At 55.4% G+C, this 26,946-nt stretch overlaps 7 protein-coding genes across 7 annotated transcripts; 3 read left to right on the forward strand and 4 right to left on the reverse strand.

The window, feature by feature from the left end:
* Positions 1-2,154: 2,154 nt before the first annotated feature.
* On the reverse strand, positions 2,155-3,623 carry GGS23DRAFT_577134 (trimeric LpxA-like protein). Its single transcript, XM_051516905.1, has 3 exons — positions 3,488-3,623; positions 3,150-3,385; positions 2,155-3,075 (listed from the first exon to the last, which is right to left on the reverse strand). Exons 1-3 carry the CDS (start codon positions 3,524-3,526, stop codon positions 2,757-2,759), a joined length of 594 nt encoding a protein of 197 aa, XP_051369837.1. The 5' UTR covers positions 3,527-3,623; the 3' UTR covers positions 2,155-2,756.
* A 5,124-nt stretch (positions 3,624-8,747) lies between these two features.
* GGS23DRAFT_154364 (MFS general substrate transporter) lies at positions 8,748-11,546 on the forward strand. The gene is made up of 7 exons (XM_051511379.1): positions 8,748-9,215; positions 9,282-9,307; positions 9,452-9,777; positions 9,844-9,901; positions 9,975-10,303; positions 10,383-10,683; positions 10,788-11,546. The coding sequence occupies exons 1-7, from the start codon at positions 9,084-9,086 to the stop codon at positions 11,356-11,358; spliced, it is 1,743 nt and encodes a 580-aa protein (XP_051369838.1). The 5' UTR covers positions 8,748-9,083; the 3' UTR covers positions 11,359-11,546.
* A 1,430-nt stretch (positions 11,547-12,976) lies between these two features.
* Positions 12,977-14,618, forward strand: GGS23DRAFT_612090 (uncharacterized protein). Its single transcript, XM_051520460.1, has 2 exons — positions 12,977-13,579; positions 13,687-14,618. The coding sequence occupies exons 1-2, from the start codon at positions 13,302-13,304 to the stop codon at positions 14,585-14,587; spliced, it is 1,179 nt and encodes a 392-aa protein (XP_051369839.1). The 5' UTR covers positions 12,977-13,301; the 3' UTR covers positions 14,588-14,618.
* Positions 14,619-15,355: 737 nt separating this feature from the next.
* Positions 15,356-17,370, reverse strand: GGS23DRAFT_154508 (uncharacterized protein). The gene is made up of 5 exons (XM_051511380.1): positions 17,089-17,370; positions 16,823-16,945; positions 15,946-16,665; positions 15,736-15,855; positions 15,356-15,642 (listed from the first exon to the last, which is right to left on the reverse strand). The coding sequence occupies exons 1-5, from the start codon at positions 17,131-17,133 to the stop codon at positions 15,613-15,615; spliced, it is 1,038 nt and encodes a 345-aa protein (XP_051369840.1). The 5' UTR covers positions 17,134-17,370; the 3' UTR covers positions 15,356-15,612.
* Positions 17,371-18,433: 1,063 nt separating this feature from the next.
* GGS23DRAFT_154545 (asparagine synthase) lies at positions 18,434-21,499 on the reverse strand. The gene is made up of 11 exons (XM_051511381.1): positions 21,473-21,499; positions 20,967-21,116; positions 20,650-20,700; positions 20,570-20,595; positions 20,465-20,491; positions 20,377-20,412; positions 20,161-20,309; positions 19,100-20,095; positions 18,762-19,045; positions 18,587-18,691; positions 18,434-18,525 (listed from the first exon to the last, which is right to left on the reverse strand). Exons 2-11 carry the CDS (start codon positions 20,990-20,992, stop codon positions 18,486-18,488), a joined length of 1,740 nt encoding a protein of 579 aa, XP_051369841.1. The 5' UTR covers positions 20,993-21,116; positions 21,473-21,499; the 3' UTR covers positions 18,434-18,485.
* A 2,990-nt stretch (positions 21,500-24,489) lies between these two features.
* GGS23DRAFT_598661 (Pex19-domain-containing protein) lies at positions 24,490-25,692 on the forward strand (the record flags this gene model as incomplete). Its single annotated transcript, XM_051518815.1, has 3 exons — positions 24,490-24,876; positions 24,962-25,513; positions 25,594-25,692. The coding sequence occupies 3 exons, from the start codon at positions 24,490-24,492 to the stop codon at positions 25,690-25,692; spliced, it is 1,038 nt and encodes a 345-aa protein (XP_051369842.1).
* A 76-nt stretch (positions 25,693-25,768) lies between these two features.
* Positions 25,769-26,907, reverse strand: GGS23DRAFT_154856 (uncharacterized protein). The gene is made up of 3 exons (XM_051511382.1): positions 26,878-26,907; positions 26,419-26,826; positions 25,769-26,318 (listed from the first exon to the last, which is right to left on the reverse strand). Exons 2-3 carry the CDS (start codon positions 26,749-26,751, stop codon positions 25,956-25,958), a joined length of 696 nt encoding a protein of 231 aa, XP_051369843.1. The 5' UTR covers positions 26,752-26,826; positions 26,878-26,907; the 3' UTR covers positions 25,769-25,955.
* Positions 26,908-26,946: the final 39 nt, after the last annotated feature.

Consider the following 26,946-nt stretch of genomic DNA (forward strand, 5'->3'; position numbering starts at 1 on the left):
TCCTCGCCTACTCATAAGCGGACCACCATACTTTTCTACCCTACCTATACGGCTCGGGCGCCACATGGCCTTAGTCGGGCCCTCTAGCCTCCACCAGCCGGATCCGCCTCTCCGCTTTATCGCCGTTGCCTCCCTCGAATTTTCGACAAAAAACCTGCTGACGGTCAGGTCACATACCCTCAGCCAGGCTCGTGAACACCGCTTCCATCATAGTTGGGGCCGGTTCCAGCTTTCCAGAAGAGCGCTGCCCCACAATCACAAATTCGATGGGAATATGCCGCGAACCAACCAGATCTCCCAGCGCTTCTCGTGTTGTATAGCCGGGCCCGTGCCGCCGCGGAACCGGCTCGTGGCTAAGGGACTTCCAAGGAAATTTTTCGTCTGGCGCGGATCCGGCGCAGCGAAAGGGACAAGCACGCCGGCCTCACTAGTGTCTCTATACCTGAGATACAGAAAATCAGATAGACGATACCCCAAATTTAGAACCAACCCCATTCTAGATTCTTACGAGTCGGTGTCGGTGATCAGAGCCCGGTCGTTTTCCCGCCTGAGCAACTCCCGCATGCAACACGAGCCGAAAATGCATGTGCTTAGTTCGTACATATAGTAGCAACGGAGCCCAGTGATAGTCACGGCCCAGCGGGGTCGTTGGAGGCGAGGCGGGAGGAAATTCTTGCCGCCGCACGCGGTAGATAACAGATTTCCACATACACTCGACACGACGACGACGAAGACGGCACGCGGGTCGTGAAGAGACACCAGTCTCTCGCTGGTCCACGTAGGGAAAGGAGGGCAGAGCGGCCTACACCGTCGACTCGGCTTTTGCACATGTTAGCCAAGCACGGCTGCCCCGCAATATACAACCCTCGCCACCTGCGGCGAGCCTATAGTATACTTACTCCCCACTGCCTTCGGCCTCTCCGCAATGAGGGCTCTTCGACACCATTGCTCCTAGCCTGGCTGGCTCAGGGGTAAACTACCAGTGCCCCCACAGTCGAAGTTCCATGCCGAAATCCCGAAGCTATCCTACGACTAGCACTGCAACCTTTTTCACGTTATCCCAGTTCGTCGTGGAGAAGTGATCCGGCGGCCACACCGTCGGAAACCGTAAGCTGTGTGTGCCACAAATGCGCGACAGTAGCTTTGAAAAGTGCATAGACCTATGGCGCGGCGAATATTTATAGCTAGCACTCCCAAGCTTCGTTCATTCAGCACTCCCCGGCGAGCTAGAGAAACTGGATGATGGTATGAGTCGGGAAATCCACGAGGGAACTGCAAGCATCTACGTTTTCATGTGACAGAACCTTTTCGATTCTAGACTTTGCCTCTCTGTAACCCCAGCCGCTGACTAGGAGCTCGAAGTAGGGACCTACGGCGTTTAAGCAATTGTAAGGAGCCTCATACCGCAGGGGAACTAGACTCGTGTTACCCGGTGTATAGGCCCCTAATTCACTCCCACAACCTCGATTTCTAGATGCCTTATTACTGAAGGTGGGGGGTATTGTGAGGCTAGCAGAGACGAACCATGGCTATTATCTAAAATCGAACAAGGGTCACGAGTATTCGAAAAGACAAGTCACCAGACCCCTATCTTCTACCAACATGCAGCGTTCGAATCTTGACTAGCCTTTATGTAGCTTTCCACGTCCCTGTGCACGTATAAACACGGCGTCCCGTGCCTGAGTACTCAGACGCGCGCCGTCGAAGTCTAGTGGGGGGCTTTAACAAGTTTCGTCTCCTCGGGCACGTCCCTCCGATCGAGCACATATCCGGTCTACCCCGACTAGCCAGCCAGCCGTCGGGGCAAGCAGCCGCTCCTCGGCCGGTTTGGCGCGACCTTCTTCTCGGGTGGGGTAGCGGCTCGCGGGCAGCCGCATTCAGCGGACTCGGACTGCGCCGGGGCTTCGCAGGCACTGAGCGAGGCGGGCCGAACATTGGTGACATGCGTGGGCCCTAATATGTAGAGGATTTTGAAGATGGGCGGGCAGTAGGAGGAAGAGAGCGCATTCGGCGGCGTAAGTAAGCAGCTAATAATACTCGTAGTGCTTAGGGTTCTCCCGTGACATGTGCCTGGGAGATAAGTTGCCTTCAGTCCCTCTAGGATGCACCCCTTTCACATCTCTGCTTAAAGAACCGGCCAAATCTCCTATAATGTGTCTTGGATCGAGTCATTGGGACGTATTTCGTACTACTAGATTTACTAAATCGCCTATCCAAGTCTGCTCATGAGGTTCGTGTCAACCTATTTATTTTCTCAGTCCTGGTCTCGTATGCTATGCTTTCTAAGCGTAACGAGCGCAGAGGGGTATCATAAATAATTTCGGCGCCAACCGCAAAATTTACATTGGTAGGCAAAGTCCAGACGCCTCCATTTCGATCCAATTCGGGCAAGTGGGAGACTTCTCTTCCTCTCAAAATATCCCGATCTCGGCTTTGGGTGGTGTTTTCCCAAGCTCTAGAAGCTGCTTCACGACCCCTCCCAAGCCGGCCATGGCCCCATTACTCCTATGTCCGTCTCCTCGTAGGAATCCCTCCCGTCTACAAGCCTCCGTCGATCGATACTAACGGCTGGCTTGGTAGGCGGGTCGTGAATGTTTCATAGAATGTTGTTTCGCCTCCAGTATCGTGCAGAGAGCTAATGTAAGACGGGGCGGGGATCGGTAGGGGGTACCCACGGCGAAGCTCCAGAGGTATTTCCGTCTTGGATGTCGAGTCGGCGTGTCGCACTACTAATGGATGGATGCGTGGTGCTAGGATCAGATAGGCGCCGGCTGCGGGTTATTGCCAACCGTCTTGTACATCTCCCTAAGCTCGAAAGCCTCGTGGCCGCCCTCGGGCACCTCACCGATGACCCGAGCCGGGTGGCCAGCTACGATGCTGAAGCTGGGTATGACCATATTAGGGGGTACGACGGCGCCATCGAGGATGCGGACGTAATCCTTAACAATCGCGAACTCGCCGACGACGACGTCTCGGCCGATATGCACGTGGCTCCCGATGGTGGCCGCTTGGACGATGGTGCTCTCGCCGATGAAAACGTGATCGCCCAGTCGGAGAGGGAGGTAGGTGTACGATCTGCAGGCAGGTGTCGTCAGCAAGGAGGCAGAGGGGAACCGATGCCTTGGACCAGCGCGTCTGGCGCAACCGACCCTTTATAGATGCGACCCGGCGGGCGCAGAAGACATCCTCTGCTCAGGTAGCAGTAGCGGCCAATGGCGACGGCAGTATTGCTACCCGGGGCAGGGGCAGAACCGGAAGCAGGCTGGGCAGTTCGGGCGAGGTCCCCTCGGATCATGGCTTCGGCTTGGATGACGGTCTTTCCGCCCAGCATGATATGCTGGGTTCCGATCAAGATCGCCTTTCGAGACACCTTGTTGCCGGTATCCTGCGCGCGGAGGAGAGGATGTTAGAGAGGGAGCGGGGGTTGATTGGTTTGTCCGTGGACTGTAGGTATAATTGGAGGATGGCAATTGGGGGTCTGACGTACCGTTTCGATGTACTCTCCCTTGGCTGGCTTCCGCGACATCTTGGATGCTGTCCGGAGAGCTGCGAGCCGCCTGGTCGGAACGAGTTAAAAGAGAAACACCGGGACTGTTGAGGGATGAAGCTTGAACAGCTGAGAGTCCATGTTGACCCGTTATCGGTCCCTTATCGCAGGATTACATAATGCAAATGACTTGTATACGCATACGCATATGTTATTAGCATATGCATATACTCATACTTGTGTAAATATAAGTCGGCAATCTTCAGACTTGTCCTTTGGTTTGTTACACGACACCTAACAGATCCCCTCGTGCCACTAATGTTCATGTTGCCGTCCCTTCTGTCGGTGTTGTCATCGTCATATGAGGCATCATTCTCATTCTAGTTTTGGTCAGCTCGATCCCAACCGTTCCCTCGATGGATTCGGCGAGAAACCGTACCAAACTATACGTACTGCCATTAATACCGACATAGTATCCTGGCAGCGACGTATGTAAGCCATCGGTACCCGTAGAGAGCTGAGATCTGCCAGAATACTAAGGATTCCGGAGCAGATCGGGTCTCTCATTCTCAGGTAAGTATTCCTCCTTGATACTTCTCGCCAATAGCGTTCGATACCGGGCGAGCTTTCGTAGGTTCTATGGCGCGGGCGCGACCATTCACAAACCAGCCCCGTTGGCGGAGAGTGCCCACTGTGGCGTTGATAAGTAGGTATGCAGAAGCCTCGCTCTCTTGTTCTCCGTGCTGAGTATACTAGGTTCCCACCAAGGAGCCATTGAATCTGGCCTGGGTCCATTCACCTCGTATATCTCACCATCTCACATAACTAGGGGCTCACAAACCGAATGTTATGGCGGAGAACGGGGAGTGGAGAGCAGCTGGTACGGGCGTGCCTTGAATTTGAGCCCTGGAGACCTCAACCACCGCCCACCTCAGCCAACAATATTGGGCAAGCCATAACTACAGCTTTAAGTCAGGCCCCAGTAATAATCGGTTCCCAGGAGCTCCAAGGACCTCACACCTCACGCCGGCTCCGCCACCCTCGGCGTTGTGCTTATAGCCGTGGGCCAGAGCGCCGAGACCTACGCCTCTGCTCGAGGACATCAAGGAGACTGACCGAGTACCTGGCTTACTGAGACTATCCCTTCCCTCTCAACAGCAATCCGCTGTTGGACTAGCCAACGTACCCCCGCATTGTTGATATACGCTTAACGTAGTGCTACGTAGGTCTTCTGCGTTGGCGGTAACGGCATGGACTTCGCGCTCGACGTCCTCGTATAGGGCCCCTCAAGGCTGGCCCGGTGGGTGCGCATCATGGTGGTTGTGGCCGCCACCTCCCTAGCGACCGCGTTTCGTGGGCCGGTCGTGGCCGGGCTGTGGCTGATCATCTTGCCCCCGAGCTCGCCGCGTACCGGATCGGTAAGTGAAGGTCCGCCGTCATCATTACGATGATCGTGGTCAGCGACCGCGTTTGAAGTCCTTCGCTGTGATGACGCTCGTCTCGTTCCACCGAAACCGCACGATTGTGGGCGCCTGGGCGGCGTGGTGTTCATCGCTCCGCGTTGTCGGAGCCCGTACTTCCGGAGCCACCGCCTGCAGGTCGTCTTCTCAAGTTGAATCCGAGCAAATCGACAAATCCAGATGCCATGCGTCGAGGTGCTGGACCCCGTTGGCCGAGCCTCTTGTCTGGCGTAAAATTGACCTGTAGACCCGGTACTGTTGTGGTGGCGCCCTGACGCCTAATAGGTACCTAGCTAGGCAGGGTAAGGTAGTAATAATATCTATATTTAGTCCAATGCAATACTCCTCGCGCTGCCGATGTTATTCCAAACCCTTTCCGGCATCGACAGTATCCAATACTCCGTGTAGCATCCACGTAGTGGTAGATAGGTAAGTGTCTTGTACCCATCTCACTTAGACGTTTCTCTCCTAACCACCCCGGAACCCGCGCCTTACTTGCTTCCGCGGCCCCCCGGCACTCGCATACACTCCCCCGCAATAAGCCCAGCTTCATCCACGGCGCCGGGGCGTTGACAGTCGCAGCTAATCCGTATAGGTACAGCCTAACTCTGGTTGGCGGATCATATCGCCTTACGGGGGCGGAGGAGAGGGAAAGTAATACGCATATAGGCATAGGCACGTATCCACACGTACGTATATATTCCTTACCTATGTGCTGGGTACGAAGAGGCATTGCCCAGAGGATGTGATGTTATAGAGGACCGAGTGCCCGTTGGCCGATTCGGCTCCGTCTTTTTCATGCTACCTTATCCTATCCGGAGGATAGTTATAATACGTATAACCCCCTGTTATACTAATTAATTACGGGGTTAAATACCCCTGTAAATAGCCCTGTAAATAACCCTATAAATAACCCTATAAAGGGGTCATTTAGAGGAAACTTTATTTTTACTAGCTAAAAAACGCGCTATGGGTTCCTAAAAATGCGTGTACCTAATAAAAACGGCGGGATAAATGAAGTCTTATAATTTAAAATCCTTACGTATATTTACTAACGCGTTTTCTATCCCTATTTCCTAACCTTTTCTAACGCGTTTTCTACCCTTATTTCCTAACCTTTCCTAACCTATTTTACAGTAACCTTTCCTAACCTTTCCTAACCTATTTTACCGTAACCTTTCCTAACCTTTCCTAACCTATTTTATAGTAACCTTTCCTAATCTTTCCCGACCTATTTTATAGTAACCTTTCTTAACCTTTCCTAACCTATTTTACAGTAACCTTTCCTGATCTTTCCCGACCTATTTTGTAGTAACCTTTCCTGACCTTTCCTAACCTATTTTGCCGTAACCTTTCCTAACCTTTTCTAATCTTTCCTAACCTATTTTATAGTAACCTTTCCTAATCTTTCCCGACCTATTTTACAGTAACCTTTCCTGACCTTTCCTGACCTATTTTATAGTAACCTTTCTTAATCTTTCCCGACCTATTTTATAGTAACCTTTCTTAACCTTTCCTAACCTATTTTATAGTAACCTTTCCTAATCTTTCCTAACCTATTTTATAGTAACCTTTCCTAACCTTTCCTAACCTATTTTACCGTAACCTTTCCTAACCTTTCCTAACCTATTTTACCGTAACCTTTCCTAACCTTTCCTAACCTATTTTATAGTAACCTTTCTTAATCTTTTTTAATCTTTCCTAATCTTTCTTAATCTTTCCTAATCTTTCCTAATCTTTCCTAATCTTTCCTAATCTTTCTTAATCTTTCCTAATCTTTCTTAATCTTTCTTAATCTTTCTTAATCTTTCTTAATCTTAGATTTTAATCCCGTTAAAAATTATATATAATTTCTTACGTTTTCTATGTTTTTTATTATAAATAAAGTTCGTAAACGTAAAAATCGTTATTAAATAAACTAAGTATACTTCTTATATCTCTCTATCCTCCGGATAGGTTATTATTTTTAGCGTAAATGCTAAAAATAAGCCCGAATTATTCTACGAAGCAGAATAATTCGGGTCTTATTTTAATACCACGGCTAACGGCTTATTCGAATCGACCCAGGTGACAACCCAACCTTGATACACATCCCGAATCTAGTCACAGTGTGTACAGTAGGCGATACTTCGTTGACCTACCTACAAGGAGATGGGCTAAAGAACGAAGACTACCAAGTAGCGCTGTTAGGAATCGAACCTATCCTTGGTTAAGTAACCTACTGATCTCAAGGTAGGTAGACATAGGTAGACATGTAGGTATACTACGCGCCTTAGGTGCCTGTCGTTATATAATACCTTAGTGCGTAGGTGCATGCATGTAGGGAGATACATGGGTAAAAAGGGGTCGAGGGACGTCGTTTGAGATATCTGGTTGGTGCTTGGCGGTGCGACTTGGCCTGCCCTATGCCGACGGGACCGCCTACCACGTAGGCAGTCATTACAACCACAATTTCTTAACCATCCCGAGGAAACCCTCGTCAACCTGCCCTGCACTACGGCACCTCAGATTTCATTGCCTGGGCCATTACGCTTGATAGCTATGCCGATCATTACCATCGCCAGACCGGTTCGTGTTCCGGGCAAGGGGCTGAGCAAATATTAATAGACAAGTCGGCTTCATTTCGCTGTTGGTGATCGACTCTAGGTACCCATATCACCTCCTCTTTATATGCCCTCCATACCTACGGCGACGCGCTTGTTGAGGGACACGACGCGAGGACTAATGATACGCACGGCCCAGACGCAAGACGAGATCCTACATTCATACCTACATGCACATACGCGCAGACGAGAGATGCGTAGATCATCGCTTCGACTGGCACATCTGAGCTAGACCGGCTGGCCCTCCCCTCTGTGTCCTAAGCTCGCGACGGGATGAACGAGTCCTGACGATGAAGTGGCGCTCCGGTGACGAGAAATCGCTCAGGACAGAACGGAAGACTAGCAGACATACGCATATTATAGGTAGGCACATCGTCACGATCGATGCTGCGAAGACGACAGGTAAAACTCGGTATGGGCTGGCTAACCTCGCCTAAACGCCTTCCTACTACCCTATTACGTAGGGCCCGAGGGGTACCAGATTGCAGGCCTCAGGAGAAAGGGTGCCAGAGAGGGGGTCGCATCTCCAATCAGATCTCCCGCAATGGCAACGACCCGTCATCCGAGAGTCTAGGATGTGTGGTACTAAGGTATAATGGCGCATCCTAGGTCTAATTCTGTTCGTGTCTAGTATTAGTGAGTATGCCTACTCGCAAGCCCATCACCCCAACGATGCACACAGACAGAAAGATTGACCGGCAAGAGAGGACAAAGCGGTATGAGAGATTTTACCTCGACAAGCCAGGCCTGTCGAGTCATCTCTTACTCCATCCTATGTCACCTTGACACCGCATCTACTACCTACCTATTTACTGCCTCATTCCTACGGGTGGCTTTTCTGCTCGACGAGTTAATAACCCCACTATCCGTTACACCCGACGTACGCAGCCGGTATGCAACGAGTACGCGTGTATCTCGAGCGTGCGTGTGTGTAGGTGCGCTGCCTTTAGCTCCGCAACCGCAGCGAGAGAATCTCGGCATTGCGGTCCAGACTTTTACTGCGCCGGAAGCATCCCTGGCGGTCCGCGAGAAGAACTCTGCTGATGTCCGAACTTGGGGGAATGCATCAATATCGAAACTCCGTTGAAGATAGGCGGCAGGCCCGCTAAGGGATATCCACCTAGCTGCCGTACCCCATGATGATGGAGGCTGTGGAGCCGAACGCGGGGGAGAGATGAGAGTAGTTTGGCGCCCCGTGGGGAATGCTAAGAGGAGCGACAGACCGGGTCGGATCAGATGGGATGGATCCGGCGGCGGGAGTCCCCTGGTCACTTTGGAGCTCGACAGGAGGGTTATAAAAGGATCCTGACTCTTCTGGGGAGCTGTCGCCGTTCCACGATGAACCCCTCCTTGAAGCTCTCAACCTCGACACATCGACATTTCCCTTCTCAATCACCAGCTCCTCGAGTCATAAAGGAGAACTGTGAGCGGAGCTGGAGTGCTGTGTTCCGGGTTTTCTCCCGCTCCGTATAGTCACTTTCTCACTCCCCAAGAGTCAATTACCCACCTGAAACCCGCCTGGGGAACAAGACCATGTCGGACAGCAACGACGAGGAGAAGACGGCTAACACCGAAGAGGAGCAGCGGGAGCATCAGAAAATCCCTTCTATCGAAGAGGAGGCCGTTCGGAATGTCGTTCACATCAAGCTGGGTTGGAGATCATGGGTACGTTGCTAGCTCCTATCCAGCGTGGCGAGTTCTCCGACTTCTATGGCTAACATCGCTCATTAGCTGGTTGTCGCCGTTTGTGCCTTTGCGTGAGTTTCCTTCGGTGCGCTTGCATCAGACCTCGTGTCGACGGCTCTGCTTTCCGGCAGAAGAGGAGGAAGCACGACAGGAGGCAAAGAAAGTTCGCGGCTGGGCAGGCGTTCCGCGTCCAGCTTGCTAACCAACGCGAACAGCAACATGGGTCAGATTTTCGTAGTCGCCGGTGCAGGCTCCGTCATTGCATTCATCGTCCGAGATCTCGGCGGCAGTCCGCTCTCCGGCTGGATTATCCAGGGTCCCCTCCTTATGCAAAGTGTGCTGTCTCCGGTCTTGGGCCGCTTGTCGGACGTGCTCGATCGCAAGTACGTCGCGACGATCCCCCCGCTCATCGCCTTAGTAGGCGCCGTCATCTCAGCCCGCGCCGCCTCCATGTCAGACCTCGCCGGCGGCAGCATCCTCATCGGCGCGACGCTCTGCACTGTTTCCGTCATCCACGCGATCCCCTCCGAGATCTTGCCCCGTAAGAGCGTGCCACCCACCTGAATAGCCGAAGGAAGAGAAGCTGCTGATTATCCCGGTATTCTAGTCAAGTACCGTGCCCTCGCGAACGGTATCCTGGGCGTGGCTGCATCTTGCTCCGGACTGTAGGTAGTGAGCCGACTCCACCGAACCCGCCCAGGGACCATACAGAGGGGAGCTAACCGAGCTTTCCAACAGAATGGCCTATCTCAGCACCGGCGCTCTGACGGCCCTCGCTCCCGACGGCTGGCGTAACATATTCTGGATGCAGGCGGGATTCCACGGCCTCACTACCGTCGGACTCTTCCTCTTCTACTGGCCCCCGAAGAACACCTTATACACGCACATGAAGCTCAAGGATTACTTCTGGGCCTGCGACCCTATCGGGTCCTTCTTTTTCATAAGCAGTACAACGCTTATTCTTCTGGCTCTTAACTGGGCCGGCGGTGCTTACCACTGGTCTGACCCGCACGTCGCAGCCCCCCTCAGCGTAGGACTTGCGATGCTCGTCTGCTTTGGCGTCTACGGTAAGCCAAGTCGAATTCTGTCTCGCTTGTCGGTGTTATGTTTGAGCAAGCTCAGCTGATCTCTCGTGCTCTCTTCTAGAGTGGAAGGGCCGTAGCGATGGTCTTATCGCCCACATTTTCTTTAAGCAAAACGCCAACTTTGCCTATTCCACATTCGCCTTCGTGGTCGAGGGCTGGGTCTTTTATAGTGCTGTCAACTCCGTCATCCCCCAGATCGTGCTGCACCTGGACTTCGCTCCCGATTCCTTTAAGATCGCCGTCCGCCAGCTCAGCTTCCACCTGCCCTTCATGGCCACGGTTGTGTTGGTTACCTGGTACGCGACTCACTTTAAAGATCTTCAAACGCCCCTAATGGTAACATTCACCTCTTTCTTCGCTGTGTAAGTATACCTCGGTCCCTGCTTGCCCGGTCTCGTCGGCGTTTCTTTTTCTCAAGTATCTCTGCCGTCCTCGCTCGTTGACCGGTAGCTAACTCATCCGCCAGATGTATCTGCTACACTCTCATTAAGCCATCCTGGGAACGTATCCAACTCGTGATCAACGTCTTCGCCGGTATCGGCCAAGGAGGTCCTTTGGCTCTCCTCCCGGTGGCCGTCCAGCTTACGGCGCCGCACGCATACCTATCTACAGCGACCGGTCTCTCCTACTCCGCGCGTGCCATCGGCGGTGCTTTCGGCTCCGCGGCGCTTAACGCCATCATCAATGGACGTCTCACGGGCCACTACGCGGCGAACGTCGGCGGTGCTGCCCTCGCAGCCGGCCTGCCGCTGAGCAGCGTTGACGCGATCGCCAAAGCTGCCGACGACGGTCAGTTATACAAGACCACCATCCCCGGAGCGACTGCCGAGATCCTGGCCGCCGCGAATGAGGCGAGCAAGGAGGAGTATGCGCAGGCATACCGACTGGCCTGGGTCAGCGTCATCCCCTTCGTCGTCCTCGCCATCGTCGCCGTCTGGCTCCTCAAGAGCGTGAAGAACATTATGACGGACAAGGTCGAGGCCACCGTCGAGCGCGTTCGGTCCGACGAGGCCAAGAAGGCAGAGGAGGCCTCCTAAATGGCAGAGGTGATGAATGGCTTTTACGGTAGATACGAAGGAAACCTAGGGAGGCAGACAGTTGCGAATCACTCGGCCTTTGGGTTACGATGGAAAAAGCACGGTTATTTCGTTAGACGCTTCGGCTTCGGTTTCGTTAATTATAGACACTAGACAACCGCGTCAACCAGCGCGACCCGTGCCGGACCCAGATGTTACCCCGACGAACCCGGTTCACTGGGTTGAAGTGCCCTCGAGCCTGGAGGGCGACCAAGATCCACCAAATCCCAGACCTCCAAATGCCGACGGACCCTAACCCCGTCGCACGCCGGCCAATGCGTACGTAGGGATTTACTTCAAACCTGCTGTCGCGGCTGGACTACGCGTGCCGTCTGCCTTAAGCGGGTTGGCGCTGAGCGGCGAGGGAGGGGAACACTGGTGCGCGCTGGCGCTGCTCTCGCGTCCTCTCCCTCACTGCCCAACCGAGCCAGCGAAGCCTCCCTTGCCCTCTTTCGGTGGGGCGGCGTTGGCAGGCTAGGTAGGAAGCTCGACTAACACGCCTCGAGCGCGACCGTCGCCTGCCGCACGTCGGATCGCGGCTGGCGCGCTGGCCGTAGAGGGACGTCGCGGGATTCATTAACGGGTTGATGTGAAGAGGAGGGGAGGGGGCTAGGAGCTGCTGTTATCCGGTGCGCTATAGATCTTCATGCGGTGCGTGGATGGATTGACGGTTGAACTATCTCCCGTCTACTCGCCCCCCTTTTCCCGCCAGTCGTCGAGGTCGGGATGTCAGCAGTAGCATGGGAACTTGACATTGAGACGGTGCTTCACGTTCCACTAAGAATAAGTAGCTGCGCCTTCACCCATGAAGTGTAGATTGGAAAGTTTTAGGTTACCTTCCTAGGTTCAACAGTAAGAAAATTCCAGACTGGCGAGGCCGCAGCTTGCATGATAATGAGAAATGGTAACCATTTTTGCCACAACCTTATAGCCCACGTCAGCGTTATTGTGAGAGAGACTTGATCGTTAGCGTGCCAGATACGATGTTGAGGAATGTCAGGAGAATGCTCAAGCCTGGCCTCCCTACTTGAAGACTCAGCTGTGTGCGTGCACACAGGTTTTGAGGCACGCAGTAGAATGAATTTCTTGCTCGACAAGACGCTGCGGAGCCCCGGGAAATGCTCCTCCTCGTCTTATCCTCTTAGGATCAACTTTCCGCAAGCTCGAAGCTGAAATAAGTTTGAAGATAAGGGTGAAATCGTCAATTCAAAATACCAACGCAAAAACCTTACCTCCTTAAACATTTTACCTAGGTAAATACACCGTATTCTTGAAAGGTCCCCCTGCGGCACCTGAGGCACCCAAAACAGTGCCCTGTGATCGGCTGAATTGACGAAAAGTGCGCCCCAGCTAATTGATCGTAAAACGCTGTGTTTAAGCTGTTTCTAGCACCTAGTTTTATTTCCTTTCCATTCATCAGTCAGGTTCAGCTCTCAACGTTTTATATGCCTTAAATATGGATAAGGCAGCGAAGCAACGAAAGTGAACCCTTTGTGGCAATCTCTCGTAGAGCGAAGCCACACAGATCAACGTGCCGCCCCACGCACATGGCCTTGCACAGCCACATCAGCCGCACCGCATCTGATCTGATAAGGCAGAGCCAATCGGACGGGCCTGGCGAGTCCGTCAATGTCGTCACTTGGGACCCTGAATCCGCTCCATCCCTTTCTTCTCCCTCTCCTTCTTCTTCTCCTTTAAACCCCCCCCTTGCCTCCTCGCCCGTCTCAGCGCACACCACTCACCTAATTCTCTCGAACCCCCGCGAGAACCGACTCGTCGCCACGCGCTGGCGCACTGGAGAACGAGAGCCACAAGCCAAAAAAAAGGAAGAAAAAAAAAGGAGGGCAGGACGCGGAGCTCAGGACAGGCAGCCAGACTTCGCGCGCGGCGGTTCGGGATGAGGCATGCTGCTGCTCCGCCGCGCCGCACCCACCCGCCGCCAGCAGCACGGGGCGCGCCGCGGGTGCTGGGGCCCTATGCTCTGGGCCCCTCGCGCCTGGCCGCCGCCGCTCAGCCGCGCCCTGGCCGGCCCCGTCGGCGTCGCGGCGGCAGCGGCGGCGGCGCCGCGCCGGCTCTTCGGCGGCACGGCGGGGCTGCGCGATGAGCAGCACGTCGACGGCGCGCAGAACCACTACGAGGCGCTGCGGCTGCGCCCGGGGGCCACGCCGGCCGAGATCAAGAAGTAAGCGGTGCTCCCCCTTCCCTTTGCTCTCGCCGTTCCCCCCCCCCACTCCCGACCCACGCCGATAGCTAACTCCCCTCCGTCCCCCCCCCCCGCGCGCGCCGCAGGTCTTTCTACGCCCTCTCCAAGGCCCACCACCCGGACCACAACGCGGCGGACCGCCACGGCGCGTCGCGGCGCTTCGTGCGCATCAGCGAGGCGTACTCGGTGCTCTCGATCCCGGCGAAGCGCGCCGACTACGACCGGCTGCACGCGTTCCCGTCGCCGTCCGCGCAGCACCATCCTCACCACCCTCACCACCACCACTCCCACCACCACTCCAAGCCCCCCTCCTACTCGAGCACCGTCGCCGCCGCCACCAACCCCGCCGGCGGCCGCCCCCCCTCCGGCCTCAGCCGCCGCCGCGCCGCCTTCCGCGGCCCCCCGCCCAGCTTCTACCGCAGCGGCGGGTGGGGCGCGCAGGCGGCGAAGCGGCGCGCCGCGCATGAGAGCAGCGGCAGCAGCAGCAGCGCCGGCGCTCCTCCCCCTCCTCCTCCTCCGCCGCCGCCGCCGCCGGGGAGCTCCGCGTCTCCCTTCTCGCCGCCCGACCGCGTCCCGCACTTCGACCGCGAGAGCCACGAGCGCACGGGCCAGAACCAGCAGCGCCGGCGCGCGGCGGCCGCGGCGGCCGCGTCGTCGTCCTCCGCCGCCCGCCCCGCCGCCTCGACCCCCGACGACGACCAGCGCAGCCCCGTCGCCATGTTCTTCGTCGTCGGCGGCGTGCTCGTCCTGAGCACCTTCCTGGGCCCGCTCGTGGCCGGCGACTACCACCGCGAGGGCAGCAGCAGCGGCAGCAGCGCTGGCGCTGGTAGGGCCCCCAGCAGCCGCGGTTCCGGCGCCGACGGCGCCGACCGCCGGAAGCAGAAACCGCAGCAGAAACCGCAGCGTGAGAAACCGCAGGGCAAGACCGCAGGCGGCAGCGGCAGCGGCAGCGGCGAGAGTCCCCCGCCGCCGCCGCCGCCGGAGTGATAGACTCTGAGGGCGCCCTCTCGGGAAACTAGCGAGATGCCGGCCTCGGCAATATGGCCGGCCTAACCAGACGCTTTCTTCTTTTCCTGGCGTAGACACGAACTACAGAACGACCGAGCGACCGAGATAAACATAAGGGGCTCTCTGGCAGGAAGGCGAGCGACGAGAGGGCGTACACCGACAGCCAGAACGGGAACTGTAGTGTCTCGCTCGCGTATTTTCTGTACTAGCTCCGAGACATCGGGCAGATATCGTAGAGATGTCGTATGAGGCGGCACAACTCGGAACGACACGATGGTAGGGGCCGTTAGAGGGACCTTGCAGTATGTTTGTATGTATGTGTGTATGTCCTTACGGTAATCATAGTGCACCATGGGAATGTATGAATTACGGGACGCTGGGCCAGTCGCCCCAAGACGCAGACAGATGACTCCCCCTAGCCCCATATTCATCTTATTAAACCCCCTCTGGCCCCCCACCTCCAGAAAGGGGCGTCGAAATTGAGGATGCATATAAGTGCAATAAGTGCGACCTACTTTCGGGGGAGCATTTCAAAGCGTCGAGAGGCATTTTGTATGTGGAAAAATCAACGACGCTCACCGTACCCTGCCCCTCTATAGGAGGAGGGGGGATATGTGATCGTTAGAAATGACCAAGAGGTAATAGATCACCCTTGTCCCTCATCGTGTTTGACCATCTCGCTATTCACACACTTCGGTGGACCAGTAGAAGACACCTGCTTCTTACGAAAGTTTTGTTTCTTATTATTCTTCATTGCGCCCCTTAGGATTCGGCTTCAGCTTTTCACTGCTTCCGGCACATCTTTAGGTGCTGCTGCTGCTGCTGCTTTTTCTAAGTTGCAAACGGCGATCATTATGATGAAAAAAAGCATTGGGGGGGTATATCGTTGGGATGCAACCCCCGGGGAATATTTTCTTCATCCTACTTCTATCGTCTAGAACGTAAAAAAATTCCGGGGCGGATGTTTAATTGTCATCTGCCTTTCTAGCACGTGAGGTCATAATCTAGCTCTCAAAGGTGAAGCTGGCGCCAACCTAGATGGAATTGTCTCATTAGCTACCGTCGACGAGAGCATATGGATCTTGATATGCCGAACAGGGCTGGGTTTGGTTGGGTGGTGTACTCACCTTGTGGGTGGCTTGCTCGAGCTTCTGGGTATCGAAGGAGGCACCGAGACCCAAGGTGACACCAGGGCGGAGCAGGACGTTGTATGCGATGGCGGCGACGCCACGGTCGTTGATCTTGGCCTGTTGCCTCGTCAGTCGTCTCCTCAAATTGCAGTTAAGCATCCGCCGCTCCCCTCCTTTCCCGCCGAGCGATAGGTATAGTGTACGGACCTTGGCAAAGGAGACAGGGTCTAGGCGGTACTTGCTGGCGACCTCGAGGCCGACAGTGTTGCCGCTCTTGGAGTTCCAGGTGGCCTTGGCGCCGGCTTCGACCTGGCTATTAACTTTGTGGTAATAGCTGGCGGCGAAGATGCTCAGGTTGTCGGTGGCGGTGACGGCGGCGCTGTACTGGGGGGCGAGGTAGCCGACGGCGGCGCTGTAGCCGGTGACGGCAGCCTTCTGGACATCGTAGCCGGCGGAGGCGCCGGCGATGAAGCCCTCGTGGCCGATGACGGCGTCGACGTTGGCGGTGGGGCCCTTGAGCAGATCGAAGAAGGCGCGGCCGTGGAAGGCGGATTGCTTGAAGGTCAGGTTGAGCTTCACGCCCTTCTTCTGGCTGGCTGGCAGGAAGGAGAAGACGGTCTCGGCCTTGAGGCCCTTGGCGAGCGAGTCAGCAAGCTCGACCTTGGTGTCGAGAGCGTTGGCCGTGTTCCAGGTCTGGGTCAGAGTGAGACCTGCGCGTCGGTACATAGTTAGCAATGTTGAGCCGTGCCGACTTAGGACGATGCTGAACTCGAGGGGCCAGACGCGCGGTCCTGGCACCGCGATTCCGGTGAGGGATGATGAAAGCGAAAGCGCGGACGGGCGGACACGCTTGCGGGCGTCCGTCTCGGCGGCTTTCGCGGTGCGGGTGGATTTACCGAGCGACTTGTCCGTGTATTTTCCCTCGATCTATACCAGCAGAGCGACCAATTGTCAGTCTCCAATGCACAGATAGCTGCCCGAACTGTCTCCGTCCGTCCCCATTGAGCTTGCACGCGAGCATCGGCCTCCACTCTCGCAGCTCACTCTAATGAGGTTAGTGGGAGGAGGAGGGGGGAGGACGTACAGCACCGCTAGTGGCCTTCTCGTGGCTGCTCTTGCCGGTGACTTTGAAGGCGACATTGTTGGGGGTGTTGCTCTTGACCTCGATGGTGCCGGACGAGAGGTGGTAGAAGTCCTTGCTCAGCAACTACAAATTGCCGGGTTAGTCGAGTTGCGCGAAGGGGGGGCCGCGATGCGGGAAATTCGCCGTTGGCTGTGCAGCCAAACCCAGCCGAGGTGGGCAGGCTATCGCGGGCCCAAGCGATTGCGGAGGCGGCCAGGGACACTCACGTCATTTGCCGACTTGGAGATATCAGCGAAGGCCGGGACGGACATGTTGGGCTATGCGGACGAGTGGTGCGGCGGGCGGTAGTGGGCGAGAGCGTTGGCGTGAGGGCGGGCCGTAGGGGGAGATGGGGCAGAAATCACGAGGAAAAAAAAAAGTGTGTTGAGGGTTGGGTCTCCAGAGAGGTGTGCGGATTGGGAGAGAAGATGTGTTGTCGCTAAAACTGGGTGGAACGGCGAGATGGAAATTTCCCTCTTCTTTTCCCTGCCCTCTTTTGTATTCTTCTTTTCGTCAGTTGCGCTGCACCTGCCAGCCGGGTCTTTGACAACTACCTCCTCTGACTTGCCGTAGGTACCCACCCACCTATTCACCTACTTCAAGGTACTTCCTCGCCTACCCTCTGCAGCTGCACAACCCCGTCAACGCCGAGGCAAAGACGGACGGCGGCGTGGGTGACCGATGTATACCATGCGTCCCGCCGTGGTACTCCGCCCGTGGCCCCTCATGCTATAAGGTACCTCTGCTCCCGCCCCCGAGGTACATGCCTACATCTACGCAACGCAGGTACCGGAGCCACCTCAGCCCCGAGACCCCCGTCTCCCGTTGCCGACCGGGCTACAGCTCTGCCAGGTGGCGGCGCCCTGTTGATCCCGTCAGGATCCAGGAACAGTCCCCTTTACCCCTCAACACGTGGGAACTGGCTACGCCCGGAGCGGTTTAACCCAAACTACTCCATAGCACCATACCGCGCCACAATGTCACGAAACCAACCAACAAACCGAGAGATCTGAAAGGCGAATCAACCCGGAATTGTTCTCTCTCTTCCCTCCCCCTTCGCCGCCCGGTTCGTCTCGTTCGTCTCCCACTCCCTCCAAGTAGGTAGGTATACAACCAACCGTCAACCGCACATATCCCACACAAGGCCACTCCTAGCTGCTTGAATACAAGAGTCGCACTAGCTGCACGTTGAGAGGCCTCCACCCGACACTGCTGAGAGTTCACTATTATAAAGTAGGCAAGGTCATTGGCGAGGTAGGCATATGTACCTACCTCCCTTCCCTTTTCCTCCCTCGATTCGGCATTGGTGATGGTACTGGTGTGTTTCGGCCCTGCTACATGCTGTCGCCATTTCTAGCTATGATAACCTCTACAATCCCGGGGCCGCCAAGCTCGACCTCGTCTCCCCAGCCAGGCTTAGAGAAAGAGAGAGAGGCCAATCATGACTCGCCGTGCCTGCCGAGAACGTCCCATTTGGCATGGTGCAATCCCATACCCCGACTTACGCGATACCATCTTTAGCACCCGGTCCTCTACGAGGGTATTTCAGATGACCCCAGATTCCGAATTTCCGCCCTGCGCCTCGTCCCAGCTACCCATCCAATCTTCTACAAACACTACTGTTTCATGCCGTATCGTACTTGGCGTTATGCGTAGAGATGGCTCTGCAACTCGCGCGTTAGCGTCTAATGCGTTTCCGAAAGTTCCTCCCCGTGCCCGACTTACCGTCCGCTAGGGTCCGTCTGCTTCGACCAAGTCGGTGTCCAGCGCTCAACCGTCGAAGCGCAGTGCGGGGGGAAGTGCTCGTCAAACATCAAACGGTACCAGTACCTATATTCCGGCGCGCGTGAGCATAGTCTCGTTGCCGAGTCCGTGAACGGAGTAGTAACGGGAAACTTACGCCTCCTTAGTGTCGGGAATGTCGTCTCCCCACTCGGGCTTGGGGTGCTTCATCATCTCATCCGTGACGTGGAGCTCGGCGTTATCCTTGAGGGCGTCGATCCAGCCGTAGCCGACACCGTCCGAGAACTGTTCCTTCTGTCTCCAGAGGATTTCTTCCGGCAGATACGGCTCGGCAGCAGGATCGTCAGATGTGTCGAATGCCTTTCGCAGGATCCACTTCTCGATCCGCTCCTTAGTTATCATCTTCTCCTGCGGGTCGATGTTCATGCAAACTTCGAGAAACTAGGACGATCATGTCAGCAAGGGCAGGACTGGAGATACACTACCCCATCATACCTGCTTGTCGAGGAAGGGCACCCGAGCTTCGAGGCCCCATGCCGAGGTCGACTTGTTGGCTCTCAGGCAATCCGAAAGGTGGAGGTTCTTGACTCGGCGAACCGTCTCCTCGTGGAAGGCCTTCTTGTCCGGAGCAGCATGGAAGTACAAGTAGCCCCCGAAGATCTCGTCGCTCCCTTCACCGCTAAGGACCATCTTGATTCCCATGGCCTTGATTTTTCTCGACAGCAGATACATAGGCGTCGAGGCTCGGATCGTCGTCACGTCGTACGTCTCAAGGTGATAAATAACATCCGACAGGGCGTTGAGGCCCTCCTCAATCGTAAACGTCGTAACGTGGTGTTTCGTACCAAGGAACTTAGCGACCTTGATTGCAGCCTCATTGTCGGGGGAGCCGGGAAGGCCGATGGAGAACGAGTTGAGCTGTGGAAGGTAGGTAATCGTTGAGAGCTCGTTCTCGTCGTCGATACCCACCAACCCCTCTCCCGTATCGGGGTTCTCAGTCAACTCGGTCGCATTTCCGTTGGCCTCCAACGCGGCCTTCTTAAGCCTGAGGGTCTCCCGCTGCGCAATCGACGCCACCAGACTCGAATCCAGACCCCCCGACAACAGCACACCGTAGGGGACTTCGGCCATGAGCCGCTTCCGCACCGATCGCTCGAGCGTCTCGCGGACCAGCTTCAGGTCCAGAGGTGTGTCCGGAACCCTGGAGCCATCCCACCAAGTCGGCTGGAAATACCGCGTCGTCTCGTCAGTCTTGGTGTCGTAGATGTGCCCCGGAGGGAAGGAACGGATTCTGTCGCAAACGGTATGCAGACATTTCAGCTCCGAGGCGAAGTAGCCGGTACCGGGTTCCTTCGAGGACCAGCCTTGGTACAGCGTGGTGATGCCGATGGGGTCCCTCGCCGCGATCGTTCGGTCGAGGTTCTTGTCGTAGAGGACGAACGAGAACATGCCATCGAGGTACTTGGGGGCGTCAAGTCCGTATTCCAGGTACTATAGACGACGGTTGTCAAAGGTTAAAAAAATGGCCATGTCCAGTATTCAGAGAGCGTCCTCACCAAGGGGATAATAACTTCGCAGTCCGAGGCGGTCTTGAAGTGGTAGGGTTTCTTTAGGCTTTTCCGGATCAGTCGATGGTTATATATCTCGCCGTTGACAGCGAGGATGATAGTCTCGTCGGCGTTAGTCAGAGGCTGGGCGCCAGATTCTAGAGTCTCGTCGTCAGCACCACGGCCTTGAGACGCCCAAGTGCACGGAGAGCGTTCAACACGTACCGACGCCAACGATGCTCAGTCGTTCATGGCAGAGAACTGGGTGCGCATTAGTATCAGGGCACATGTATGGTCGATGGGCGTCCCGTACTTGTGTTGTTGCTTATGACGCTGCCGCCTATGAAGCGCAGGGGTAGGTTTACCGGTCAGCACATCTCCGGGTTGCTCTCGACTATGTTCATCGAATGTGACTCACTCCAGTCGGGTCCTCTATGCCGAATTCTGCGGAGACGGAGTCAATTGAAGCTCGCCGTGCCGAATATGGATCATACCTACTGCTTGGCCAGTTTCAGAGCCGTCGGCTTGAATTTCTGGACGTTGGGATGACTGGGAGCAAGCCGACTTGGTCAGTACTGGGAAGATCTCCCCGAGACGGCTGTGGCATTTTCCCGACGGCATATGCGGCCAGCCAGCAACAGAAACCCAATGGACGGTGGTAAATAATCAAAGATCAGAAAATAGGTAGTGGTTGTTGGTGGGGTCGATAGCGAGCGGGCGCAACTACCCCTCCATAGCTGAGCGACTGAGCAACGGCCTAACAACCAGGCCTTGCGCCATCCACGCACCGGCAGAGGGATTGGAGGGGGACTCACCAGTGACAGGCGAATATGCCACACATCGTGCTCGCCGTCGAACGAATTGAAGGGCGCAGAAGGGGGCAGGTGGTACCAGGGCCGTAGATGCGAAGCAGGAGTGGCGATGTAAGTAACCAGAGGCTTTCGTCGCAGGGAAACCAGTCTTGTCTACGGTGCACGCGATAGGTACGATATCAAGACGCGAAAAGTAGGGGAGAAAGTAGAAGAGAGGAAAGGTGTAGGCAGCGCAGTAGGAGTCTGAAGTGGCCCGGTATAGGTGGTGTGTGTAGATATCTAGGTTGATAGGGTAGATGGGAAAAAAAAAGGTGCTTGAGTCACAACCGGAATTGGACAGTGCCTGGGTATGTTACAGAATTGTGGATTTTTCTGGCTTAATCCCCTTATACCCGTTTATTCCTAGCCTAGCGAGTTATCTACTACTAATCCATAGTAGAGGCCGTTCACACGCGACGCTACCGAAGGGCAGACGGAATGGACGTCGATAAGAAGCCATATCTACGTACCTGCACCGGATAACGAAAACTCTCGAACGCCCCGATTTCGGCCTGGAAAACTTAGCCTAGGTGACTGGGCTGGAGATGACTAACTCGCCCCCGATAATTGGGCACCACCCTGTAACTTACCTACCTCTCGCTATCACTCGAGATATAAGATAAGAGAATGAGGACGTTTCCAGTAATCAATGCTAGAAATAACTTCAGCCACGATATCGACCAACCTGTTTGCCTGCTCCCCCTCGAGCACCAGATTGATAAGCGATGATAACGGGCTTGACGTTAGCCTTGGCTCGTCATGTGGCCGTAGATGTCGGATAGGTGCAGTGTCCCCGACTCGATGTTGATTGCGAGGTCTGATAACAGGATTACGTATGCCAACACCGATGGTTGTAAAAGGATCTCGCTGTTATCCTTGCTTGAGAGGTGATAGACGGTAAGCGGGAGGCGCTAGGTAGCTATGCTTGATATGGAGATGGGACGTTCAGGGGAACCTGTCTAGTTTTTTTTCTTTCTCTCTTTTTTTTTTTTGTGAGGCTCGTCCTCGCTATCTTACTTGGCTAGGTGGTGGTTGGAGGTGTCCAACCAATATTCCCGAGATATTCGGGCGTTGCGCGCACGGCAGATAGTGGGGACGTGTTTTCGCGAGTCATGGCGGCTGTGCTTCGTTTAAACGCCCTTGCAGCGCAGCAAATACCGTCCTATCCTCTCGGTCCTAAAAGCCCGACCCTGCCTAGTAGTAACACCAACAAGCATTGCCTTGGCTGGATGCTTATGAAAACCTCGCGTGTAGCCGCGGCCGCCCGTCTCAACTCCGCCCGAGGGCTGTCAAAATGCACAACGCAGTCAAGTCATCCATCCATACTTGGTATCCGTCACCGAAAACTCCAATCCGAAAAAGCACGACGCATCCCTGAATAGAACGCCTCTCGAGGGCCATCGTTCCCCCCGCCTCGGCCGGGTCGATGCACACGAGGAACGCGTCCGCCTTCAGGAGACCGGGTTGTCCTTGACGGTTCGTCGCACGCGTCGCTCATACTCGACTTTGTCACGTTTGAAGAGATTGTACGCTTCGGCTTGGGCAGGCGATTCCGGATTGGGGTTGTCGAGAAGATCCTGGATCCCGAGCGCGATCTGCTTCACCGTAATTGCCGGCTTCCAGCCTTCGTCTTCGTTCAGGATCGAGAGGCAGACGGTGCCGGAAGGATAGACATTGGGATGGAACAGCGGCGGTGTAAATTTGCCTGGGCCTAGAGTCAGCATCGCCTCGATGACCACCTACGATGCAATATCGGACGGTAATGAGGCTTCTATCGACGTACACTTGGGTGGCTTGGTAGGATACTCTGTAAAAGGCACATGTTAGTACCGAATTTCACGCTCTCTCCTCGTAGCTCGTATGCCTCGTCCGAACTCACCGTCGGGAAAGGTCATCGTCAGTTTGAAGAGACCGCCTTCCCACATCGTCCTCTCTTTGCCCGGGATGCCGCACTCCCAGACTTTGAGGTCGAGGACGCCCTGGGCATTCTTCATCGGTCTTGCCCAGAACCCGAACGGGTGGTCTCGCCTCCATTGCTTTCTGCCACACGTTGACGCGTCAGTAGAGGGTACAGCAGGCATAAGCCTGCCGATAAATGTCTCGTGTGTCACAGCCTCGCAGGGTAAGGTATACATACCGTTCCTCTCCGAGGCGCAACTGGCAGAGAGACATCGCGGTTTGTAATCAATTTCGGGTGGGGGTGGAGGATTGTATTTGTTCAGTTGAGGTCTCCCGTTTGTGCGGGCTGGCTGGGAGAGATGATGATGCCTTTCCTCTTGGTACGGGGAGGGAGGCTTGTAGGAAAAGTGGCTGTGGGGGAGGTCGAGACGAACAATAAGAGGTAACCAGAAATAGGCACAGTGTATATCGGTCTTAGGGGGGCAACGACAGCTGAGAAGCTTGAGAAGAGCCGCAGATCGGTATGGACTCCGTCGAAATAGCAATGGAACAAACCCCGGGGAGGAAAAGGAGGAAGAAAGTAAAAGAACAGGATGGGGCCTAAACGTAAGACCTGAGAGAGAAAAGACGAGGTGTGCCAGAAGATGTTGCTCTGATTGCAGGGATTCCAAGAAGAGAGAGAGAGAGAGAGAGATCTTCGCCAGCAAGCCACTAAACTTGACTTACCTAAGGGCACCCTACCGTACTTTCCCACATGCAGATTCTAGAAGGTACCTAGGTACTCAACAGACCTGGGGGGTACTTACCTAACCTACTTAAGGCACTGTACGACCCCATTGTAGGAGGTAGGTATTTGTGCTTAGGGGTAGGCTATTGTACTAGGAATGTCCTGCCTTCAATACGCCGATCTAATATTCCGTTTAGTACGCTTGCAGCCCCGTCTGAGAGATTGACGTGAATTGCATATACCTAGGTACTATTGTGACCTGCCCTGTAACTAACTGCCCACCTCTGGCACCATGTGGGGGCATGCCTACAAGGTAGCCCCAACTTACCTACCTAGATACCTACCTACCTACCTAGCAGCCGGTTCTGGGTTTCTGCATAAAGCTGGTAACAATATCGGTTGCAGAAACGGCAGTTCTCCGTAATGGTGACATTTTTGTTGTCGGGTTGCACAGCTCAAAGGCCTCGGCAAGTTGTGAACACCCGTGAATTACTCAAATTGTAACTCGGTTTCCTGAAAAGGCCGCCTTTGGTCTACAAGCCCATCATCTATTAGGCACCTCTTCAGCCACCCTTTTCCTGGTCCGCAAGGTCGTCCTTATCGTCACTATTTCGTCTTGCTCCCAGAACTACATAATATACGCAAGTCCTGGTCTTGTCCGTATTCCTCCCCCCCTCCATTGTCATCCATCCCACTGGCTTAGATCCCATCTGCCTCAAATTCTTGGCCCTTCGCACCTTATTTTGGGATCCCACCCTCTGACGTTGGTCGACTCGCACAACTCACCAACACACAAAGTCGCGCTTATCTCCAGTGGGCAACGGGGCAAGCGGTGAGGGAGGAATCCCTATATACAACATAATGGAGGCAAACCAGACGGCTGCACCTGCTACTAGCGGTAATCCAACTCAACAGAGCACACCAGCAAAGTCAGAGAAGACCACTGCTTATGTGCCTGAAGTGGATGACGCGCCAGACCCGGATGAGGATGACCTCGACGATTTGGATGACATGCTAGATGACTTCTCACATGTGAACTTGGAGACAAAGGGGCCTGCGGCACCTCCACCAATACCCAAGGCCCCCGCAGCAGCGGCACCTACGGCGAGCGCATCCACGTCTGCCCCGCCAAAGGCATCAGTAGAGACGGAGAATCCTTTGGAGGGACTAGATGATCTCTCTGACGAAGAATTCCAGAAGCAGCTCCAAGCCGGCATGGCGGAACTGATGAATGGCTTGAACGATTCGGTACGTGGTGTTCTCATAGCGAAAGCAATTGTGTTTCTGTTTCTTGACTTTTGGGGGGCCGGCCCAGAGAGCTGATACGTTGCAGCCGGAGATGAAAGCCCAATTCGAGGAAATATTCAAGGGACTTGGAACAGCCCCCGCCTCGGAAGGAACCGGTATCCCCGGGCCGGACCCGGCCCCGCAACCGTCGGGTAAGGCGCCGGCTGCGGGCTTGGGCCAGGATGCATCGTTTCAGGAGACGATCCGCCGGACGATGGCCCGGATGCAAGAATCGGGGGACCAGGCTACGGCGGCGGCGGCGGCCGAGGGCTCCGAGGACGACTTCATCGCCGAGATGCTGAAGGCGATGAAGGACATCCCCGGCGAAGGCGGCAGCGAGGAGGACTTTTCAAAGATGCTCATGGGCATGATGGAGCAGCTCACTAACAAGGAGATCCTGTACGAGCCCATGAAGGAGCTCAACGGTAAGTTCCCCGGCTGGATGGAGAAGAACAAGACTGGCCTGCCGAAAGAGGACCTCAAGCGCTACCAGGACCAGCAGGTATTAGTGGCGGAGATGGTGGCCAAGTTCGAGGAATCGACGTATTCCGACTCCAACGCGGCGGACAGGGAGTACATCGTAGACAGGATGCAAAAGGTGAGTCGATTCACCGACCCGTCGACCCACGATTGGCCAACCGAAGTTGTGTTGTTATATGCTGACTGATGGCACGTTAGATGCAAGCAGCAGGCTCGCCACCCAACGACCTGGTCGGGGACATGCCGTCTGCCAAGGAGGTGCTTGACGGACCTGACGAGGCGTGCGCAACTCAGTGACGTAGAGTACACGAGGGGATTCGGGCTCTTCTAACCAGTTTTACATATCGGGGTTATGCGTCGATTCCGGGGGCCTAGGGGGGAAACCGGAGGGGTTATATACACATACGACGCAATATCACCATAATACCCTACTATAGAAGAACCACAATATACCCACAACGCCACATTCTATGTTCCCTACCGAACTCCTTTATGCCGTTTCCCCCTTGTTCGCCGACAATTGACGAGACACTCTAAATCCCTAGCCCACCAACGATCTTTTATGACAGGTCCATTTCCATCTGCCCCGACGAGGCGAAACCCTGACGACCGGCGTCTGGTTGCGACAGGATGTTTGCGAAGAGGCTGTCGTAGTCTTCGTCGTCAGAGAGCGAAAACGACGGCGACGGCGGCCTCGCCACGGGCTGGGACGGCTCGGTGTCGAGTATGGAGAGCATTGCGTTCAGCTCTTCCTCCTCCTCGAGCGCCATCGCGTCGACCATGGCATCGTCGGGGTATCGGGATGCCTCACGCTGGAGTTCGGAGATGTCTTCTATCTCATCCTCGAACACGATGCCGTCGAGATCGGCATCTTTCTGCTGCCGTCGCTGCCGGTCTAGCATCGACCACTCGAGCTTGAGAGCCTGCCCAAAAAGCACCGCATCAGCACAATTACGAAAGGGGGTAGGACATCTCAACGCGTCAAATCGGAATGGACGGAGGGGAAGTGGCGTCTGTCCGTACCTCTTGATCGCCTCCCCTCCTCAGCCACTTCTTGTCGTCGGCCCGTTGCCGCACATTGCGCAGGAACAGGCTCCGCCGGTTCTCCTGGGCGTTCTCCCGCGGCTGCCTCAGCGGGTTCGGCTTCGCGCTGCGGGAGGCGAACCTAAACTTGGCCGACGGCTCCCTGATCGGGGAGGACTGGGTGTCGGGTCTGGGGAGGGTGTTGGGGTCGCGGGGGGACAGTGGCGGAGAGCTTTGTGACGGCCTGATGGGCGAGGAGGACAGCGGGGAGGGTCGCACGGGACGATGGGGCGACGAGAAGTCGAGATTGAATATCGGCATGGCGGCAAGCATCTCGTCCTGTCGGATGCATACACGGGATATCGGATTCACAGGACGGAAGGATATACGACGTAATTAAGCCGCGTCCAATATGAGGCGTAAGTGTGTAGGTAGGTGTAAGTGGTTTTGGTGTCTTACCAGGAGCTGGTTGCGGGACCCGAGTATTAAAGACGCGGCGCAGACCATGACACAACGCGCACAACGCGA

The sequence above is a fragment of the Durotheca rogersii genome, assembly GCF_024521655.1.
Source record: "Durotheca rogersii strain YMJ 92031201 chromosome Unknown GGS23scaffold_19, whole genome shotgun sequence".
Lineage (NCBI taxonomy): Eukaryota > Fungi > Ascomycota > Sordariomycetes > Xylariales > Xylariaceae > Durotheca > Durotheca rogersii.

Coding starts and splice junctions, on each gene's coding strand:
- GGS23DRAFT_577134 (XM_051516905.1), bottom strand. CDS start 3,526: ATGTCGCGGAAGCCAGCCAAGGGAGAGTACATCGAAACG. Junction 3,386..3,487: donor AGGGAGAGTACATCGAAACG/GTACGTCAGACC, acceptor CTCCGCGCGCAG/GATACCGGCAACAAGGTGTC. Junction 3,076..3,149: donor CCGGGTCGCATCTATAAAGG/GTCGGTTGCGCC, acceptor ACCTGCCTGCAG/ATCGTACACCTACCTCCCTC.
- GGS23DRAFT_154364 (XM_051511379.1), top strand. CDS start 9,084: ATGTCGGACAGCAACGACGAGGAGAAGACGGCTAACACCGAAGAGGAG. Junction 9,778..9,843: donor CCCCTCCGAGATCTTGCCCC/GTAAGAGCGTGC, acceptor CCGGTATTCTAG/TCAAGTACCGTGCCCTCGCG. Junction 9,902..9,974: donor GCTGCATCTTGCTCCGGACT/GTAGGTAGTGAG, acceptor GCTTTCCAACAG/AATGGCCTATCTCAGCACCG.
- GGS23DRAFT_612090 (XM_051520460.1), top strand. CDS start 13,302: ATGCTGCTGCTCCGCCGCGCCGCACCCACCCGCCGCCAGCAGCACGGG. Junction 13,580..13,686: donor ACGCCGGCCGAGATCAAGAA/GTAAGCGGTGCT, acceptor CGCGCGCCGCAG/GTCTTTCTACGCCCTCTCCA.
- GGS23DRAFT_154508 (XM_051511380.1), bottom strand. CDS start 17,133: ATGTCCGTCCCGGCCTTCGCTGATATCTCCAAGTCGGCAAATGAC. Junction 16,946..17,088: donor TCTCCAAGTCGGCAAATGAC/GTGAGTGTCCCT, acceptor GGCAATTTGTAG/TTGCTGAGCAAGGACTTCTA. Junction 15,643..15,735: donor TCGAGCAAGCCACCCACAAG/GTGAGTACACCA, acceptor AATTCCATCTAG/GTTGGCGCCAGCTTCACCTT.
- GGS23DRAFT_154545 (XM_051511381.1), bottom strand. CDS start 20,992: ATGTGTGGCATATTCGCCTGTCACTG. Junction 20,492..20,569: donor GCATAGAGGACCCGACTGGA/GTGAGTCACATT, acceptor TGCGCTTCATAG/GCGGCAGCGTCATAAGCAAC. Junction 20,096..20,160: donor GCGAAGTTATTATCCCCTTG/GTGAGGACGCTC, acceptor CGTCGTCTATAG/TACCTGGAATACGGACTTGA.
- GGS23DRAFT_154856 (XM_051511382.1), bottom strand. CDS start 26,751: ATGCTTGCCGCCATGCCGATATTCAATCTCGACTTCTCGTCGCCCCAT. Junction 26,319..26,418: donor GGAGGGGAGGCGATCAAGAG/GTACGGACAGAC, acceptor CTTTTTGGGCAG/GCTCTCAAGCTCGAGTGGTC.